The sequence below is a fragment of the Rhineura floridana genome, chromosome 11 (assembly GCF_030035675.1).
Source record: "Rhineura floridana isolate rRhiFlo1 chromosome 11, rRhiFlo1.hap2, whole genome shotgun sequence".
Taxonomy (NCBI): domain Eukaryota; kingdom Metazoa; phylum Chordata; class Lepidosauria; order Squamata; family Rhineuridae; genus Rhineura; species Rhineura floridana.
Genome location: NC_084490.1, coordinates 47,102,288 through 47,123,846, shown reverse-complemented (window position 1 = coordinate 47,123,846; position 21,559 = coordinate 47,102,288). Strand labels below are relative to the sequence as shown.

The window sequence follows — 21,559 nt, the reverse complement described above, 5'->3', positions numbered from 1 at the left end:
GTATATGTGAGTATTATTTTGATTTAAAATGAGCACAAGGATGGAGAAAGTAGGGAAGGTAGAATTACTTGATTTTCTCACATAATGGTTATATACCGTATGATGTTAAAACATCATAACCATCCCTTCAGATTTTTTCTTAAATGGATAGTATTAAAAGAAGTTGTCAACTTGGGAGGAAAGGAGTCAAGCATAGAGTATCACTTTGTTTGCATTTGAATTAGGGAGAATTCACCATGTCTACCAGGCGCATGCAATATATAAATTGCATTTAATTTAAGTGAATGAAGAAATAAATATTTTTGTGTCCGTTAGGGTGACTGAGGAACTCTGCACACGGTCAGAAGCACTGAGCGGGACATACCTTTTTAACTATATTTTTTATTAATTTTAAAACAAGATCCTATGCAAGTTTACTCGAAAGTACAGTCCCTCAAGAGCTTTTGATGTTATTACCGAGGCTGAATTTCCAGTTCACACCCCAAGCCCACCAATCCCGTGGGCAATTAATGGTGAGAAGAACACAGAAAGAAGTCACTTCGAGGACATCATCCTGCCACTATATATTCCCCTCTCCACCCGGTAACGCCATTACAGCGACATAGCAATACGAATTTCTTCTTCCGCAGCAGCCTTTTATGAAGAGAGAGGAAGTAGAAAAAAATCCAACAAGGAGGGGCCATTAGCGGAAGCGGAAGAAGCTGGAAAGGAGCCGAGGGCGGAAGTGGCGCCGTTTGAGATTGGGAGTCGGGGTAAAGGGGTTACTGAGTAGCAGGCGGACTAGTGGCGGCGGTCCCGCAGGCGGGAGCGGGTGAGTGATTGGCTCGAGCCTCAAGTCTTGCCAGAGAAAGAAAGAAGCCAGCGCCGGAGTGGGGTGGGCTTAGTAAGCGCAACTTGCCCTGCTTTCCGAGAGAGGTGGGGAGCCTTAAGCTCTTTCGGGAGTCCTGCAATTTTGTTTCCCTCACAGATGGGCGTTGCTGGGTGGTGGGGTTGCTTGCTATGGCAAACAAAATGGAGCCTCCATGTTTAGAGGCAGTGTACCTCTTTGAGTACCTGTTGCTAGTGGACAAACGGGAGAGGGTTTGTTCCCTTGGTGCCCTGCCTGTGGGATTCCTGGAGGCATCTAGTTTATCGCTATTGGAGACAGGTTGGTGGACTAGATGGTCCTCTGCTCTGACCCAGAAGGGTCGCTGTCTGTCTCTGGGCAAGGTGTATTCAGGAGGTCCTGCTGTTTATGAAGGAATGCCATAAACAAGAATGAATCCCTGCTCTGAGGAGTTTACAGTCTAAACATTGTTAGTACCAACTGATGTAAGGCTACCAGAGGATAAATACTTTCAAATATATTTGAGTGTGTGTTTGGACAGAGGAACTTTTTTTCTGCATAAGCAGTGAAGTGGGTGTTGCACTCCGAATTGAAGCTGCTGCTTAATTTCCTCTTAAGAGGGTGGCTGTGCCTTTAATATCTTTGTCAGGCAGAAGTTTAACAGGTGTGGCATTTCCTGATATAGGATATCCCATTCCTAAAGTTATGACATCTTGCCTTAGGACATGGGTTCTCAACAGGGGGGGAATTCCCCCCCGGGGGGGATTTTAGGGTTCCAGGGGGGGAATTGGGACCACTATTCAGCAAAGTGTGATGTCCTGTAGATTATGTACAATCTGTAAAATTGTAGTTTGTTTTTAATTTAATCTGCGACATTCAATAAAGTTTATTGAATGTCACAGATTAAAATCGATTCTTGAACATGCAGCATTATTTTCATTTGCAAAATTAAATTATTATTTAAAGACCAGAAAGTGCTCCAAGAAATTCTGTTATAATATAAACTAAGAAACACCACCGTCACTCGCGAAACGTCAACACGCTATGAGAGACTATCTTGGGAAGGGGGGAATTATATTCTGAACAATGGTGAAAGGGGGGATTGGAGCAAAGAAGGTTGAGAACCACTGCCTTAGGGGACTTCCGGGAAGGGTGACTTAGCCTGTGCCTGCTTTTGAGACGGGCTCCTGCCTCAAAAGAAGCTTATTCAGATATATCAGTCAGTTTTTTTTTTTTTTTGACTGATTAAACTTCTCCCGGGTAGGGAGAAACGAAGAGATTAACCTCAAAGCCTATTTTTGTTGGGACGACCAGATCTCATTAATTTATGGGACGAGGTCCAGCCGACGAAGGTGGGACGGATTTTCAACAACAAGCTCTATCTGATAAAGCGAACGTTCATCTTATCTTCTAAGAGAGAACGCACTAACAGGCAAGCACCCTTCTTTCTATATTTTTCTTTTACTTGACTTAAATTGTTGCTGTTTAAAAGAGATTTGCCAGATTGATCGGTTTTTGACATCTCACTGGGGAGCCATAACTTCTCTCTGCTACTCACTAATTAATAGCTTATCTCTGTTTTTGTTGCAAAAAGCTGTCCTGGATTTGCATTCTAAAGATATACACAGAAGAGGGATTTCTATTCCAGATTTTTATTTTGAAGAATATTATATTGTCTGAGACTACTCTCTTTTTGGTCTATTTTATTTTGACGAATCTGTTTCCTGACGACCGCCATTAATTGTTTCGATCCTGGGAACTGCATTTTGTTTACTTAAGCATGGAGAGATAAGGCTGTCTGCTCTGTTTATACTGTGATGTCACCAAGTTTGGAGTATTAACCCAATTGTTGCTGAAATAAGAAGTGGTTTTCCTATATTTTTCTTTTAAAATGGCAATTAAGAAAGTGGCTGAGAATCTGGAAATAACTATGTTTCAGAAAATAATGGATGAGATTGAGATAACGAAACAAAACCTGCGACAGGGTTGTAAGGAGCTGAAAATTGAATTGAGTAAAATGAAGCAGGAGATTAAAGATATAGGGGTCCCTGTGAGAGAGGTGACCCTGGAAGGGGTCCCTGTGAGAGAGGAGACCCCGGAGATTGGAACAAACGTGGAACAGGAAAAAGATTTGGAGTCTATGGACTTTAGAAACAAAATCTATTGTTTGGAGACACAGGAGATTAAAGACATAGGGGTCCTTGTGAGAGAGGAGACCCTGGAGACTGGAACAGGGGTCCCTGTGAGAGAGGAGACCCTGGAGACTGGAACAGGGGTCCCTGTGAGAGAGGAGATCCCGGAGATTGGAACAAACGTGGAACAGGAACAAGATTTGGAGTCTATGGACTTTAGAAATAAAATCTATTGTTTGGAACTCAATGTTATCTCTGAAGAAATTAATGAAGATTCTAGAGATAAAGTTATCAATGGCATGGATAATCTTCTGGACTGGAATGATGTGATGGAGCCCAATATAGAGAAAATCTATGGAATTAACTGCAGCCATGTGACAATGGAAAAACTTTCAAGAGATGACCCAGTGTATTTTGAAAAAAAGAACAGAGATATGATTTTACAGCAGTATTTCAGCAACCTATTCAGAATGGATGGCAAGAAAATATTTGGGATAGAGGTAATTCCCATCAGACTCTTACTATATGACTATGGCTTTGACAGCAAGATTATTATGGAATACTGATAATGGAAGATTGGATACTGAAATTACTGGACTTAACAAGACTACTGAAGATGGAAGATGGAAAATGGAACTAATAGGGATAATAGAACAATGGCTACTGAAATTACTGAACCTAACAGATTCTGATGTGATGGATTAATTGAAATGTTTATTTTGACTATGGTTATGACAATAAGATTATCATAATTAGTAATGAGATGGATTAATCGATATGCTTATCTGGAAAAAAAAATTGATAGATATATTTCTTAAAGAATTGAAACCTCTCTTTGACTTTTTGTGGAAAGAATAAAGTAATGTTTATGAGATTTGATGATTAAGTAAGATAACTACTGGAGGAAAGTGATTTTATAATATGACTTAAGAGACAGGATTGTTATATATTATAGACTTATAACTGATTTGATCTTTGACAAATGGGAAGTCAATATTTTACTCTTTATTTTTTATTTTTGTTTTTTTTTTCTTTTTTTCTTTTTGTTTAACTATTTTTGATTTTGTTTTTTGTCTTTGAATGTTTTATGATTTCGTCTTGTATGTTTTATGAAAATCTGAATAAAAATTATTGAAAAAAAAAAAAGAGAACCACTGCCTTAGGGTGTGGCTTCTGTAGAGTGAGTTCTCTGACTGTATATATGTCCTACTGTACATGATCTGCTTTGGACTATGAGTATACGTGTCCCATCTGTGTTCATATTTGCTGCATATGCAAGCTACATTTAAAACAGTAAGCTTGCTGTCCTAAAGTTGCAAGACTGTCATGAAAATGACTTGGTTACAGGCTGGGCTTTTTTCAAGGAGCCATCTTGGGAGTCAATAACTTCTGGACTTTTTATAGCCTCCTCTGAATTTAACCAATGCTTTCTTCATCAAACAAAACTAACATGATAATAACCAATAGTTTATTATGGCAAATCCCTGATTTTACCACCATTATCTTCCGTGGCTGAATTTTTCTTGAAAGAGGTCTCCTTCAAAGCTAGTGAGTTAAGAGAGTGAGGTATGAGTGGAAGTTCTTGGCTCAAATCTCCACTCTTCCATGAACCCATTGGGTGCTACTTAGCAAGCTGCTATTTTTCTCTCCCCCCCCCCCGAATATATATAAGGATCATAACACTGGTCTCCCTCTGTAAGCCTGTAAGAATACTGATGGATTGTACATGAAGTGAACTAAAAGGAAAGTTTCTATAAAAATACACAAGAACTAGCTACTAAAGGAAACACCTTTAAAACAGTTGTTGTATTATCTTTCTTGCCCCACCTTTTGCCATTGGACTTCTCTCCAACCCCATTTAATTTTAGTCCCTGATTACCACTGTCCCCCTGCCCCATCACCTCTTATCTGTTGAAACTTCTCTAAGCTTGTGTGCACCGACAGTGTTGCTTGAATGTTCTGTGTTGCTTGTGGCTAAAGATTTAGGGGGAACCCTTTGGTCTTCCAGATTTAGCTGAACTACAGCCAGCATGCCCGGTGGCCAGAGATGATGAGAGTTGTAGCTCAGCAACATCTGGGGGCCAAAGTTTTCCTCACACCTATTCTAAATGCTTGTTAAATATTGGTTCTACCACAGTTCACATAAGCAATGCTTAGTGTAATTGCTTTGACAATTTTGCAGACTATAGATAAGTCTGTTCTGTTTTCTTTTTACTTCTACCCTACTACATCACTAGATGGACTCTTGGGTGTGGGAGGAGCTACCTAGAAAACCGAGCTTGTCATATTCTAGCATGATAGGGGGAAAAACCCCTCTTGGGATACACAATGCTGATGGGAGCAGGCTTAATGCTTAATACTGGAGTTGCCATGGGAGTAAATTAGTCTGTCACCTTCATGGAATTGGAATGCACATCTTCTTTCTCCCATGTAAGTGAATGGTGGGCATTTACTTTTATGGAAATGAGTAAAGTGCTGTTCTTAGGGACACTGCTATAGTGAGGGAACATAGGAAGATGCCTTATACCCAGTCAGATCCTTGGTCCAGTATTGTCTACATTAACTTAGGCAGCATTTCTCCAGGGTTTCAGGTGGGGAATCATTTCGAACTGGATGGAACCTGGGACCTACTGCACACAAAGCAGATGCTGTGTCACTGAGCTACCGCTCTTATCAGGGCAAAGCCTACCCTCTCCTCACCCACTGCCATGGATGGCCCATTACCATCACTGATAAGGAGGACAAGAATGGGAAAGCTGTTGGACTACAATTCCCATCAGCCCCAGCCAGCATGGCCGATGGTCAAGGATAAAAGGAGTTGTAGTCCAACAACGTCTGGAGTGTCACAAGTTTCCCATTCCTGATGCAATTTGGGGTGTTGCATCCCCATGAGATTCTTGAAATCCACAAGCTCTGTATGCGTTGCTGAGATGGGCACTGTGTCAGCATTATAGCAAAACACCAGAAAAGTTCCTCTGACAGAGAAGTTTAGGGCAAAATGAAGTGGAATGTATGTGACTCTTGAAGTTAGGTCACGTCCACCAACTGTGGTACCTCAAGAATAATTTTGTATGGCTGTAAAAAACTAAATAACTTTTTGACAATCCATGTCCAGGCTGGGTCATGAGTGGAGGTTTTCCCCTTTCTTGTTATTGTGCTGTAACCATTGGTTGTAACCTGAAAGGCTGCTGGTAACCGTTTCAGATTATATTTATTCAGTGATTAGCCTTCACAGTGCCTGTTTAAAAACACACACACAGCACAGTCAACATCAAATAAGATTACCATTACAAAGACATGCAGCCAATACATAAAATTACCTGGCAGGGTCATCTTCTTGTATTAAACTTCTATCGGGTTATCCTTTAAACATGTAACAGCATTCCCTGCCAAAAAGAAGGCTCTAGCTTCAATTGCTGAACTTATAAATGCAGAAACTAAGTCAGACTGATCATTTCCAGATATATCAGGGGCTACTGATCAATGCTAACCTGTTTCTCTTTCACTTCTGAGCTGTTGTTATGAAAACAAGTTGTGTCAGCTATAAAATACTGAATGTCATGTCTAAAGGTCTGCTGGTTCTAATAGTTAACATCCTCCGGCAGAGAACTTTGGGGCAGGGAAAAGTGTAATGTAGATGGCTAATACTGAAGTGAAAAGTTAGGTACCTCAAGAATCTTGTATATCATTTCATATCTTGTTATAATCCTTACTACAGCCCTGTAAGGTATATCAGTATTAGCTCCCTGCTGGGAGTTGTATGGAGGAAAAGACTGAGAATAAATGGTTTTCATAAGGCCACCTAGTGAGTTATGGTAGATGTAAGACTGAGACTTTCTGATTTGTAGCTTGATGGTGTAGCCACCCTGCTAAAACCTAGTTGAGTGTGTTAGAAATTTTGATGCTGAGGATTAACTCCTAATGGTAAATGCTAAGAATCCTGTGCTTGCGCTACTGATTTGCAAAGTGCTTTACTATCTCTTTGTCCTTGTAACAAACCTCTTGAAGTAAGACACTGTATTTTAAATAACAGGAGAGCAGTTTACCTAAGACCATCCAGGAGAGCCTGCAGCAGAGATGGTGCTTCCAGCAAAGGGTCCCAAGTTCTAACTTCAGCATTTTAGTAGCTAGATCAGGAGCTGGGAACCTGTGCTAGTTGAGACTCCAACTTCCATCAGTCCCAACAGCATCCATGCTGTTTGGGCCCCCAGCCCCCGCTCTTCCCTGTCTCCGCCTGAGTTTGCCAAGCTGGAGCCGAGGCGGAGCAGCCATTGGAGAGTGAAGGAGAGCGCGCAGGGGGAGCCGGTAGTGGGAGCCGGGGCCCGGTAGTAGAGCTTTAAGCAGCAGCAAGAGCCCTGCCGCCAGTGCCATCAGTAGCGCTGCCAACACCAGCAGGTCCGCCAAGACTCTTCCCCGTGCAGCACGGCCCTTCCTCATGCCAGTCCTGCAGCTGCCTTGGCTTGGCCTCAAGCACGCAGGCTTATATTAAGCAGAGGCGGTCGCGCCAGCTCAGTGAAGGAGGAGGAGGCGACAGCAACAGCAGCAGGTCCGTTTCTTCAGGAGCCTTGCCTGCACGTTCCTTTGGGACTAATCTAACTTTTGTCTTCCTGAGCCTCTTCAAGGAGCGAGTTAGCTACTGGGAAGGGCCTACCATAGGCACCAAGCCTCCTTCCATCATGGGACTCAAGGCAGCGTACGTGAGGTTTCTTTGCAGATATCCATCCAGGCCTGACATATCCAGACCTGCTTAGTTCCAGCTAGGTAGTGGACTCATGGACTTATGTGCTTTTAGACGGTACCTTGGGGCCAATTTTAGTGCTGCAAGTGTTAAGTTGGAAATGTAGATTGTGATGGTTATTGTTATTTAACTCTTGTAAATTGTGTTTTGTAAATCGTATTGCTTTATTGTATTGCTTTATTATTTTATTGATGTATTCTTATATTGTATTTTGATATTTGTGTCTTCTGTAAGCTGCCTTGAGGGCCTTGGGACAAAAGGTGGGGTATAAATAAATTATATTATTATTATTATTATTATATTATCTGAGAGCCACTGGTTCCCCATCCCAGTGCTAGATTGAAAGCAGTTTTCATCTTGCTGAAATGTCTTCTCTCTTTCAGTTGGAGATTTGTTTTTCCTCGCCAGCAGTCCCGCCTCATTGGAGCACGCGCCCTTCGAACAGGCCATGGCGGGCCGTGGTGGAGCTACACGGCCAAACGGACCGGCTGCTGGAAACAAGATCTGCCAGTTCAAATTGGTTCTCCTGGGAGAGTCTGCCGTTGGGAAGTCCAGCCTTGTCTTGCGCTTTGTGAAAGGACAGTTCCATGAGTACCAGGAGAGCACAATTGGAGGTGAGTGATGGTGGGAGCTATTAAAGAGTCTTGGATCCTTGCAGGAGTTTGTCTAGCTTGGTGGCTTGCAAGCTTTCTGCCATTAGGGAACTTTTTTTATACTGACGTGTTGCGCAGAATTCCATGTGAGTCGTGCATATTCTATTTCAAAGTGGCGCACTCACCAACCCTATTGGTCATCACTGTTCTTCCTCCATAGGACATTTGTTCCCTCCACATCCAACAATTGCTTTCAGCTGTACACTACTGGAGAAAGTTGGTAGTGCAAGCTGTCTTCAAAGAAGCTTTTCTGCCATTGCAAATTCTCACAGTTCTTCCGAAAGTGTCCTCTTACATTTTCAGCAATATTTTCAGGCAGAGGCAACTTGGCAGAAGGAGGTAGTTGTCTCTAGGGAGTATTAGGGTTAATCTTTTTCAACAGTTCCTTCTAGACTCTTTCTTAGAGCTGCGATGCCACTTCTGGGTGAAACCTCCTGACAAAGCGGCAGGCTGTGCATTTGCCTGTCCATGCAGAAATGTCAGTTTGGCAAAAGTTGCTTCTTTGCCCTGAGCAGATTAGCCAGCCTGATGCCAAGGACGGTAGCAGTTCTTGCTGTACTTCTTACAATATTCCTCTGTCAAGTGCTGGGCACAGATAATAAACCTTGGCAGTTCTGGCAGAAGGTTTGCAAAACAAAGACTTCTGGCTTGGCTGTGTCAGGGGTGTTAAGTCCTATTTTATTTAATCAAACTGCAGAATCTGAAGAGAGCAGAGACTGATTAAAAGCTGGTTTGCCCACAACCTGCTACATGTATGTTGTATATATGTGGTGAGAACTGAGCTGTGAACTAACCTGGCCCCTGCCCTGTGGGGCACAATGTCTTCTGCTCATGTCATGCCACAAAAAGGTGTTGATAGGTAGAGACTACTTGCTTGCAAATATAGACCTGGTTCACCCGAACATTCTTCTTTAATTCATGTTCTGATTTGCCGCTTCTGTAGATTTGAGGTAAGTGAAAACAGGGCTTAAAAAAATAATAATGAAGCAAAATGCAGGCGCCACAGCAAAATACTCTACTGGCTAACTCACAGTTGGCTCTATCCTGGCCGTTGAATGCCAGTCCAAAACAGCAAAGTCTTGCAATTTTTCCAGAAAGTATTTTGGGTTCCGAATTTGGCATCTAGAACCTGTGTAGGAAACCTTTGGTCCTCCAGATGTTTCTGAACTACAACTCCCATTAACCCTGACCACTGGCCATGGTTGCTAGGGCTGATGGGTGTTGTAGTTCAGAAACGTATGCAATTCCCCCCACCTCATCTAGAAGGGACTTGCACAAATATGGAGGCAGTTGTTATGTGCCGGTTCTGTTTGAACATGGCATGCACATCTGTATATGGTGTGGTGATTCACATGAGCCCCAAACCTACGTCCTGCATGGAAGTCAGTATCATGTGTGAACTGATCTTCTGTCCAAAGTCTGAACAAAAGGAGGACTTCTGCATAACAAGATATATCCCCTTCAAATAGGTACAATTGCTCTTTTTGCAGCAGAGCCCCATAATATGTTAAACTATTACAATGGGGTGGCTAACATGTGGCACTTCAGATGTTTGTTTGAACTACAACTCCCATCACACTTGACCTTTGCCCATCCTGTCTGGGACTGATGAGAGTTGTAGTCCAGTAGTATCTGGAGGGCCATAGGTTGGCAACCCCTGGCTAACCACCTTACTGTGCCATGACCTTCCATAGGTTCCACTTGTATTTGCTTCAAGAGCTAACTGATTACTTCATGACCAAAGTATATTGAACAGCCCGGAAGTTATACTGCAGAAACGTTACTGCAGGACAAATAGCTCCTGATATCTGTGTTTGTGAGAGAGCCAAATCACACAATGCAGGGGAAGACAATACAAACGGGGATTCCGGGCCTGCATGATCTAGAAAAAACCTTGGCAATTGGATCCATCCATTGAGTTCTCTCAAAGGAAGTCTTCTTTGGGATACAGTGCTGTACTACTGAATAGCCTTTTTTGGTTAGATCAGTGCTTGCTGCTGCAAAATAAAGGAAAGGGGCAATTCATGCTTCTGTATGGGCGCATGCAGCTGGAGGAGGAACTCTCTGACCTCAGCAAGCCAAAACTGGATTATTGCAATGCACTCTGGGGCTTTCCTTGTACTTGACTCAGAAACAGCTGTCAGCATTTAACACTTCTGCTCAAAGATATGCACTGGTTGCCAGTTTGCTACTGGGCCAAGTTTAAGGTGCTACTACTGGTATATAAAACCCCTTAACAACTTGGGACCAGTTTATTTGCAGGACTGCTTTATCCCATGGGTGCCCACCAGAGCACTTTGATCTGTGGAACGGGCCCTGTTACAGGTGCTGCATAGTACTTGTTCTGCACTTGTAAGAAATTGTTCTTTTAGTGTGGCAGCATCTACTCTTTGGAACCCCCTGCCTATTGACATCAGGCAGGCACCTTCGCTGTATTCCTTTCAGTGCCTACTTAAAACTTTTTTGTTTAGGCAAGCCTATCCAGACACACAGATGTAAATTTGTTTTAATCTTTTAGTTTGTTGTTGGTTTAATTGTTTTAAACATGTTTTTAATTACTTGTTTTTAACTGTTTTATTGATCATTTTACTGTCTTTGTAAACTGCTTAGAGATTTTTACAATCAAGCGGTATATAAATTTTGTTAAATAAATAAAACTGCAGCACCTGTAAGCTAGGTCGCCATGGGGAAATGTAGTTCAAGCAAATACCAATGGGAGGTGCTGGGATGATCATGCGCCAGAAAGGCAGACTGCAGTCAAGGCTTGTTGTCTTGGTGTTAGGGTTCAACATCTGCATGTAAAAGGAGGGTCTCTAGGAAATGGAGTATGTACAGAGTTCACACCCAGGTTTCACTCCTCCTTGCTGTAACTCTGCCCTAATTCTTCTGTTCCAGCTGCTTTCCTCACACAGACCATTTGCCTAGATGACACAACGGTCAAGTTTGAGATCTGGGATACAGCTGGACAGGAGCGCTACCACAGTCTGGCCCCCATGTATTACCGGGGTGCACAAGCAGCAATTGTTGTCTATGATATCACCAACATGGTGAGGATTTGCATGTGTCTTATCAGCTTAGACTCAAAAGTGCCTCTTCTCTTGTTCCAATAATCTTGAATGCCTGATGTCCTAGGCATGTATGAACCCATGTATTGAATGCCTGATGTCCCTGGTGTAGCTACCAAGGAAAACCAAGCTGCTTAGACTTGCTTTAAGTCTTAGAAGCTTTGGTTTTCCTTGGTAGTAGGAAAATAGGCTGGGATCTATAGATTTTAATTGCATTTTATTTATTAGATTTATATCCCATCGTTCCTCCCAAAGGATCCTAGGGCAGCAAACACCTATAATAAAAATACAATTAAAAATATATTTTTTAAAAATTAAAAATTGTTAAAAATAATAAAACAATTTTAAGAGGGAATCAAATTACACATTACCAGTTTTGGACTTAATGTTGGGTCTAGTTCTCAGTGAGGTTGTAAATCGGTGTCTGGGCTGTGCTACTTCAGATGTCATAATCTGCCTGTTGCAACATTTGTCTACACAATAATTCTCTGCACATAGAGTAGTAATATGCTGGGGAGAAAGTGAGGCTAGAAGTCCCCTCCTGCAGCCTATAGTGGTTCTGCAGACACATTTACTGCCTTACTTTGGAATACCAGTTCTTGCCCACTGGAATGGCAACAGACACACACTTCCTAAAAGGCAGAATGACATCTGAGAGCCCATGTAATGTATAATCCTAGTTGTGGGACCACCACAAACCTGAATGGGATGCCAAGCTACTGTAAGACGACACTGTTTCCAATGAACGCTTATGGACCAGTCTTAACATTCACAACAACCGTTATTTGGTGCTTACAGTGGTGTTCTTTTCATCTTGGTTTTGCATATCCAAGGCTGGGTAAAGATGTGGGGGGCAAGGGGAAGAGAAGCATAACCTGCTTGTAAAAAGACAAAAGATTTATGACACTCACAGTTATGCAAGCTGTTGGATTTAAAAGAGTGAATTTGACAAGTTAATGCTTACCAAACATTAGACAGGGATGCTAAACTGCTACTTCTTAGGACCAAAGTTCAAAATGTGGCATGTGAGCTTTAGAGTTACACAGAACTCTTCCAAAGATTGCTGTTGAAGGAGTATCCTGGATTTTTTTTGTTTTTGAAAATCCAGGTTGAGAACGTAAGCTCACATGCTTGACAATTTTGGTTGGTTCCCAACAGACGTTCTGTTGTCCGTGTCAGTTTTGTTCTAGAGGGACCAACATGCCTACCTATTTTTGTGGGACTTTTTAATCAGAGGTGGGGGCCTTTTCAGCCCAAAGGCTGTACTCCCTCCTGGCCAACTTTCCAGAGCTTGCATGCCAGTGGTAAATGGGGCCACGGTGGACATGGCCACCCCCAACCCCGCCACACAGTGCATGCATGTGCACACTCCCTCTCCACAGCTGTTAGGCTTGATTGAAGCACTTTAGCTTTTTTCAAGCCAAATTGCCAATGGGGTCACTGATCTTCATGGAGACTGTAACTGGAGAGGGAAAGGTCAACCCAGCTGCTGATCTCCCCTGCCCATCCTTTCGCCAATTAGACTTGAAGACGGTCTTCTAGTGGTGCCAGCAGAAAGCTGTTTTCAAACCTAGTTGTAGTAGAGAGGGCATTTTCAGCGAGGTGGTTGCAGCACAGGGAGATGCTTGATGTATTCCTCCCCACCTGCAGCTCCCCTGCCCCAATTTCTTACTGGAATCAATAGCCTTTTTTCAAATACAATTGTGCTCCAATAAGAAACTTTCCCCCCCAAGCTTAAAACCTGCACTGGAGGGATATTGTGGGCAGGATAGGGAGGCCTCTTGGGCTACATCAGCCCATGGGCTGCTGGTTCCTCACCACACTGGTTTTAATATCTATGGTTAGTTTTTAGAAGTTTCCCCCAACATCCAGTTTAATACCAAGATTTCAAAATGCTAGGATTTGGCGAAAGTAAGGGTACTCACAGAATTATTTTTGGCACTAGTCACATACCTTGTATATGTATAAGGAAATGAAATTGACATCAGAACAGTAAGCACCGCATTCTTCCTTGCACTGAAATGGCTCCAGAACTCTCTCCTTACTTGCCTGCTTCCTTTTCATAGGATACCTTTGTGCGAGCCAAGAACTGGGTGAAGGAACTGCAGAGGCAAGCTAGCTCTAATATAGTCATTGCCCTGGCAGGGAACAAGGCTGACCTGGCCAACAAGCGAGCTGTTGACTTCCAGGTGAGTGGGGTTCATCGAGACCACATTCACACCATACATTTATTTCACTATTATTTCACTTTGGACAGTTGTGGCTTCCACCAAAGAATCCTGGGAAGAGTAGTTTGTGAAGGGTGCTGAGAGTTATTTAGAGACTATTCCCCTTACAGAACTATAATTCTCAGAATTCTCTGGAAAGAGGGTCTGACTGTTAAACCACTCTGGCAATTGTAGTTCTGTGAGGAGAATAACCCTTCACAAACTTCCCAGGATACTTTGGGGGATGCCATGACTGTTTAAAGTGGAATAATAGTGGAATAAATGTATGGTATGACTGTGGCCCTACTGTGAAGGAAACCTCCTTGCTTGTATGAATAGTATTAATCCTAAGAACATTAAGTGTTATTTCGAAACACGTTCTGCAGCATGAACAGGTTAGTGTCCAGATCATGGGGAGTAATAATTGTTCTGCATTGATCAGGCTGCATCTGGAGTCCTATATCCAGTTCTGGGGACCTAGTAGTAGTAGCGGTGGTGGTGATAGTAGTTTTTGTTAATTAAATTTATATCCCGCCCTTCCTCCCAGTAGGAGCCCAGGGAGGCAAACAAAAACACTAAAAACCCATAAAACATCATAAAAACAAACATTAAAATATATTAAAGCAAAATATCTTTAAAAACATCTTAAAAAGCAATTCCAGCACAGACGCAGACTAGGATAAGGTCTCCACTTAAAAGGCTTGTTGAAAGAGGAAGGTCTTAAGTAGGCGCTGAAAACGTAACAGAGATGGCGCCTGTCTAATATTTAAGGGGAGGGAATTCCAAAGGGTAGGTGCCATTACACTAAAGTCTGCTTCCTATGTTGTGCGGAACAGACCTCCTGATAAGATGGTATCTGCAGGAGGCCCTCACCTGGTCGACTGGCTATATAAGGGGTAAGACGATCTTTCAGGTATCCTGGTCCCAAACTGTATAGGGCTTTGTACACCAAATCCAGAACCTTGAATTTAGCCCGGTAGCTAATGGGCAGCCAGTGCAATTCTTTCAGCAGAGGGGTTACATGTTGGCAATACCCTGCACCAGTGAGCAGTCATGCTGACGCATTTTGCACCAGCTGAAGCTTCCAGACAAACCTCAAGGTCAGCCCCACATAGAGTGCATTACAGTAATCTAACTTGGAGGTCACCAGTACATGGACAACAGTAGTCAGGTTATCCTGGTCCAGAAAAGCCACAGCTGTCTTATCAGCCAAAGCTGGTAAAAGGCACTCCTAGCCACTGTCGTCACCCGGGCCTCTAGCGACAAAGATGGATCCAGGAGCACTCCCATACTATGAACCTGCTCTTTCAGAGGGAGTATGACCCTATCCAAAGCCAGCAACTAATCAATTATCCAAACTTGGGAACCACCAACCCACAGCGCCTGTCTCAGACTCAGTTTATTGGCCCTCATCCAGCCCACCACCGAGTCCAGGCACTGGTCCAGGATTTACACAGCCTCTCCCGATTCAGATGTTACAGAGAAATATAACTGGGTATCAGTGCACTGCTGAAACCTCGCCCCAAATTTCCTGATGGCTGCCCCCAATTATAAAGACACTGACTGACTGGAGCATATCTAGAGAAGGTGATCAGCCTGGTCAGGGGTCTAGAAACCAAGACATACAAAAAATGGTTAAAAGAGTGAGTCTGAAGAAGCATTAGGGTGGTTGGAATAATGGCATCCTTTATGTACCCAAAGCGCTGCCATGCAGAGGATTTGGCAAACTTGTTCTCTGTTGCTCTAGAGGGCAGGACTATTGATTTATTTATTAAATGTATTTGTTGCTTTTTTCATAAAATTGAACCCAAAGCGAAATGCAATAAAAAGACTTAAACCAATATAAAACTAACACAAATAAAAAGTAAAAAAAATAATACATGGACCACCTCCTAAAAGAGGCTGCAACATCAAAAGCTCTCAAAAAAATCAAGTCGAATGCCTGAAAGAAGGCATTTTGCCTGGTGCCTAAAGATAGATAATGACTAGAACCAATTAGTGAGAAATGCAGAGACAGTTAGTTCACCTAAGTATTAAGATAAGCTTATACATTGTAAGAGTTTGACAGTGGAATATATTGTCTTGGGAGGCTGCTGGGTCCTCCTCTTGGAGGCATTTATGCAGAAGCTGGGCAGCCATCTGTCAAGGATGCTGTAATTGCATCCTGTATTGTAGATTCTGCGTTGAGCAGGTGACAGGGTTGGACTGGATCACCTCCAAGGCCCCTTCGAGCTCTGAGATTCTATAATCACTGCACACTGATTTGATTCCTTTCAGGTTTTGTGGCTTAGCACAAAGAGGAGATAAGATACTGTACCAAATTAATTTGAAAGAATGTTGCTTAGTGACAACTCTGCTGCAGCAGTTAAGACTTTGCTGTGAATCAGATAGTATCTTGTTCAGTTTCCACTTTTGCTGTTGTGAATTTCAAGGCAAGCCACTTGTTAAAAAAAATATGGTGTACTGCTTTTCAACTATAATGGTTCTCATGATGGTTTGCATTAATATTGGGCAAATGGGTGGATGCTAGAGTTTACAATAGTATCTGATATATAAATGGAAAATATTGCCTTCACAATGACCTTTTTATGATAAATATCCAAGCACTGAATAAAGTTCACTCTGAAAATTGTTACCTGATAATTTAAGACAATTCCTGAGGCATGAGACACAAACTTTGTTTTTAAGTGATTGTATTAGCCTTGGGTCTTCTCTTAGTATTGGGGTAATTCTGACCTACTTAACTGGGTGAGTTATGAGGATTACAAGATAATGTACTAAGTGCTTTGAACACTCTCATAGTAGTATCTAGAATTCTTACAGGCCTGATTTCAAATCAAAACCCAAGACAGCCTGCCATGCAAAACAGTTGAGCAAAGGGCATTCCACATCATTTCTGGTGCAGCTCATTGGCTAAATGTAAACTGAAGTTTTGGTTCACATGATGCTATGGTCATGAACTTATTAAAATAGCTTGTCTCTTCTGCCTGTCTGCTATATATGTAATACTGTATACCTTATATTCACTGGATAATCCAACTGTCCTCTATGTAAAGTGTTTTGAATGTATAAAAAAGTGCAATAAATGTTAAGCGATCATGAAAGTGTTAGCAAAATCCTGGGAATTACGAAGTATCTTGTATAGTAACAGGCTACCATTTATTTAAATTACTTATTTATTTTTTAAAATATTAATATTCCACTTTTCTACTAGGATCAAAGTGGCTGACGACATGTATAAAACGTAACCACTAAGAACCACATACTTAGAAAACAACTACCTTCACTGAAGCAGGAGCCAGCATCAGATTTTTTTTCCCACAGGGCAGATAGTGTCTTCTCAGACTGCCATTCAGTGGAGTTCCATAGTATGTTGAAACAATTAAAATAACAATAAAAGCAACAACAAAAATATAATACAAACTGAAAACAGTGCAGTATTCAGAATAGAATGGGGCAGAGTAGTAATGAATTTCCAAAGACCAACTGAAACATGTTTTCACTTGACTGCAAAAAGCAGAGAACAGGCTGTTAGAATTTCTCTCAGAGGGGAGCTCTGTTGGTATTGGGACTCCTGTCGAAAAGATTCTGGTTGAGGCGAATAGTCCCTCAATAAGATGGAGTCTGGAGAAGAGCCCCATGAGTAGATTTTAAGTGTTGAGGGGGGTTGCTTGCTTGCTTGAAGGCATGGCTGGCTGCCCCAGTTCAGTTACCACTGAAAATCATGCTGCCCTGGCAGACTGGAGTATCTCCACCATGCCACCCACTGAGATGATGCTTGTGGCAGAGGCTGACATCATTCCTTCTCTGGCAAATCCTGTTTTGCCAGACACTGCTTGGACACCTAAGAACATGATATCTCCTGCCAGGCCTGCTCTAATCATAGCTCTTTCTCATGCTGACCAGTCTTCCATGAGCCTCTATCTGCATTAATTTGGAATCCACTTTTCTTTCCCATCTTGGCAGCAAACTGTTATATGGTGGCCAAACCTGAGCAAAGTTCAAGGTGCTGTAAGTGCAATCTTGACTTGAAGTGTTAGCCTCGGTTAATGGCTACCCATGTGCTGCTGAGTTTGATCAGCATCTCTTTACCACTTCTCTGCTTGTAAATCTTCAGCAATTAGAGGATTACAAGGCAAACAATATTTATGCTGGAGGGAGAGGTAGCACTCTGCCACATTCTTCATTTCTGTTACTGACACTTAGCAAGTAGTGATTTTAAGAAACACCAGTCAAGCTGCAGAAAGGCAGCTGAGTCTGTGCACAGATGCTAACCTTGTTGATGCATTCATTCCCTTGCAGGACGCCCAGGCGTATGCAGACGACAACAGCTTGCTGTTTATGGAGACATCCGCAAAGACTGCAATGAATGTGAATGAGACTTTCATGGCAATAGGTTAGTATATTGGTAGGGAGAGGCAGAGTGATAAACAACCCTCCACACCGTCGTATGTTGGGGACTAAAACAGAAGTATATCGCCATCTTGGGTTCCTGAACTGTTCCCTTGGGGGAGGGGCAAGAGTTAGCCACAGAATTGGACAGTGTCAAACTTGAGGGAAATCTCAAGCCTAAGCATGGGAAGGGCTGTGTGCTGTTGACAGTAGTGCCTGACAGGAATGCAGGCTAAGGAAGATGGAATAGGATGAGGAGACCCCAGAGGAGGGCAGCTGAAAGAAGGGTGTACAGAGCAGGCAATGTAATGAGAAATGGATGAGGAAGAGAGGTGAATGAAGGGGGGGGAGTCCTGCACGGGGGTAGGATGTAGTGGGAAAGCAATAGTCTGGGGGGCCCAGAGTAGGAAGGCACAGGAGCCTTGGGACAGAGAAGCTGAATATACCCATCTTGACTGACCATCTGAATCTTGTGGTGCAAGTCACCAATTTAATACCAGTAGGAATTTTGAAGGGCGCTAACTGCTAGGAAGCAGGATGAGTATAATCTTAATTGCCCCTCATGGGGTGAGTTTTAAGAACCATTTCACTAGATAGACTCCTGAATGTGCTGCCTCCTCTCTCCCCTCAGCTAAGAAGCTCCCCAAAAATGAACCACAGTGTGCAACAGGGGCAGCAGGCAGGAATCGAGGTGTTGACCTTCAGGAGAGTAGCCAACCCAGCAAGGGGCCGTGCTGCAGCAATTGAGGGATCACAGTGCCTGCTTCTCTGGGCAGCCCCAACTGGAATGCACCTGAACCAATCGCACTTACAGAAGAACAGCTGCCGGGATCCCTCTTCTTCCTCTCCCCCGGCCCCCAAATCCTCCTCCTTTGCTGCTGTGTCCTTTCCCCACCACTCCCCTATTCTTCTGGTCATAGAATGGAGGGAGCATAAACTATCTGCTCCTTTGCTGTACCAATGATGAATTCATCTTTTTAAAAAGTCTTAGTCACCTTTTTAAAAAAAAAACAACACACACACATGAACTGTGGCACTCCTCTAACCACTCTTCATAGATAGGTGATGTGCATTTCCAGAGCTTTGGTCTCTCCTTTTCTCTGCCTTTTATTTTCTGGAGGGTTTTACAGCCTTGTATTTGCTCACAGCTGCTTGAAAGAGAGAGCCATCTTGCTTAGACAGGATGTGGCTTTTGGAATATCTGCTTGGTGATTCTAAGCTACTTCCACCAGTAGAGCTTAATCCTAAAGAATTGTGGTAGTTGTAGACTGGGGAAGATGCTGAGAGTTGTAAGATGGCAGAACTGCAATTCCCAGGGTTCCTTGGTAGGGAGCCTGGTTTAGATATGGCATAGACTTGCCCTTTAAAAAGCAAGTAACAGAACACGCTGGTAACCACTAAATGAAATTGTAGCATTAATGCTAGACTGAAGAAAAACCTCTGGCCTTTAAGCCTTGTTTTGACCAAATCACAATTATGAGTATGGGGGGGGCAGGGAGCTGATTTTCTTCTGTATTTTGTATTCTAATTTTCAACATATAACCAATCAGTATCTCTTTAATTACATATACCAACTAGCCTTGCACCCACCTAAGTTTGCATTGGGCTTTGGGTATACCAACCCTGCATTAATTTTTTTCTATTTACATTTTGGATATAATGCACTAATTCAGCCTGTTGAAGAAAGCTAATTCAGCCTGGTGAAGAAACATTGTATTAAAATTATCACTTTTTTGATGAGCAATGTGATGCCATTGTTAATAACCTTATAGTATAACATTGGTGGGTGTATAGATGCAGGGGGTTTGGGGAGAATGGACATAAGATGTGGGGAGAGCAATAATATGTATTCACATACGGACAACATATTGGTAATTCCACTAAATAAAACTGCAGAAGGGAGATCACAAATTTTGTTTCTGATCTAGTGCCTGAGGCAATTTTGTCTTACTCATATCGGTATTTAAGAGGAAGAGTCTTGTCAGTCTCTTCAATGCAAAGCTCCAGTTGTGTATGATTTAAAAAAAATAAAAATTTTATAAATCACATGTGACCAGAATAGTTACTTCTGTTTTGTATAAATAAGCCAAATAATGGCTGGCATGTTCACTAACTGGGAGTAAGGGAATTCTTTACTAATTGAAATGTGGGGTACATTGCACAAATTGCACTGAATGATGTTACATATCTAACTGTTGGGTCTAAATTTCGAACACTTCTGGTTTTCCAAATATTGGGGTACTTCCATACTCGGATTACAAATATTCTTCGAAGAATGAAAGTTTATCTGGAAAAGGAAATGAGGAATACTCTGTGGGTGGGTAGGTAAAACATAGTGTATTGCCTGCAGATACCCTTGACTTGTAGGTGGAGCTGCTATGATGTCATGGAATGTTCTTAAATATCCAAACTGCGCAGAAGAAAGCTTTCCTTAAGATAATGTCAATAGTGCTGTTTCAGTTAGAGAAGTAAAAGGCCAATTTGTGTGGTACAGAATCTTCACATAATGCTGAGGAACTGTTTGATGTTAGAAAAAAGGGCAAAAGGGGTTTTTGGGAAACATTGTGTGAGGGAGACAGAAGATGGGGAGCTGAAGGAGAAAGATGGTAGAGGAAGAGAGAAGAGTAACCTCAAAGAGGAAAGCCAGGGGAAGTCCCTCACAAAGGTTCCAAAGACAGCAACACCTGTGTTATACTCTTAGGAAATGAACAGAAGGGCAAAGGAGGTTCTGGTCTCTTCAAAAACCCAGCTACAAGAGGTCATTTGGGGTGGAGAACCAGTAATTGTTCATCTGAGCTAAACAAATGACCTTTTGGAGGGAGGGGCAGACTTTGACTCCACAAGGAATCCACAATCATTAGTCTACTTGTCCCACTTGTGTTTTTAGGTTTTCACTGGTTATGTTTGTATTGGTTATAATGTAAGTTGCTTTGGGTTATTTCCATGAGCAAAGCGACAAATAATAATATATTTAAAAGGACTCAAACTGTTCTCCAAAGATAGGCTATCCATTCTTAAAACATCCAACAGGAATTTTTGAGGAAGGGTCTCCCTGCTGGAGTTGGATGCCTCTTACAGTGCAGTGGTTTCCAAACTTTTTTCCCATGGGCCACTTTAAAATTGCTGAGAGTCTTGGCACTTGGATATTTCTGCTTGTTGTAGCAATTGTAATGCACTGTGCAAGATGCTGTATGATTTTTAATTTTATTTTGATGCTTTTATTTCTTGTATTTTATTATATTACAATAAAATAACAATACAGTATAAGAAACAAGAGGCAAAAATTAAAGATCAATATGAATACTTAATGCAATAGAGGTGCAGTCTCCTGTCCTCAATCACAAGCCCACAGACATACCATGGACCACTAGAATGAACCTTAGAGAGCGCTATCTGGGAACCCCTGATGTAGTGGAAATAAGTGTTGGGGGCAGAGATTAAAGAAAAAGCATTGTTTACAAATTGACAGATTTGGGATTTAACTGTTAGGTGTCCAGAACTCATTTTTTGCTGGTATAAGATAATTCAAATGTGGATTCATAAGAC

The 21,559-nt window shown here is 42.2% G+C and overlaps 1 protein-coding gene across 2 annotated transcripts; it reads left to right on the top strand.

Annotated features, from left to right (window-relative positions):
* Positions 1-637: 637 nt before the first annotated feature.
* Positions 638-20,059, top strand: RAB5C (RAB5C, member RAS oncogene family). Of its 2 annotated transcripts, none has more exons than XM_061589054.1 (6): positions 638-811; positions 8,080-8,310; positions 11,245-11,396; positions 13,481-13,603; positions 17,924-18,017; positions 18,645-20,059. In XM_061589054.1, exons 2-6 carry the CDS (start codon positions 8,145-8,147, stop codon positions 18,758-18,760), a joined length of 651 nt encoding a protein of 216 aa, XP_061445038.1. In that variant the 5' UTR covers positions 638-811; positions 8,080-8,144; the 3' UTR covers positions 18,761-20,059. The 2 variants fall into 2 exon arrangements, with proteins under 2 accessions (XP_061445038.1, XP_061445039.1); XM_061589055.1 differs by lacking the exon at positions 638-811 and adding an exon at positions 829-915.
* The last annotated feature ends 1,500 nt before the right edge of the window (positions 20,060-21,559 follow it).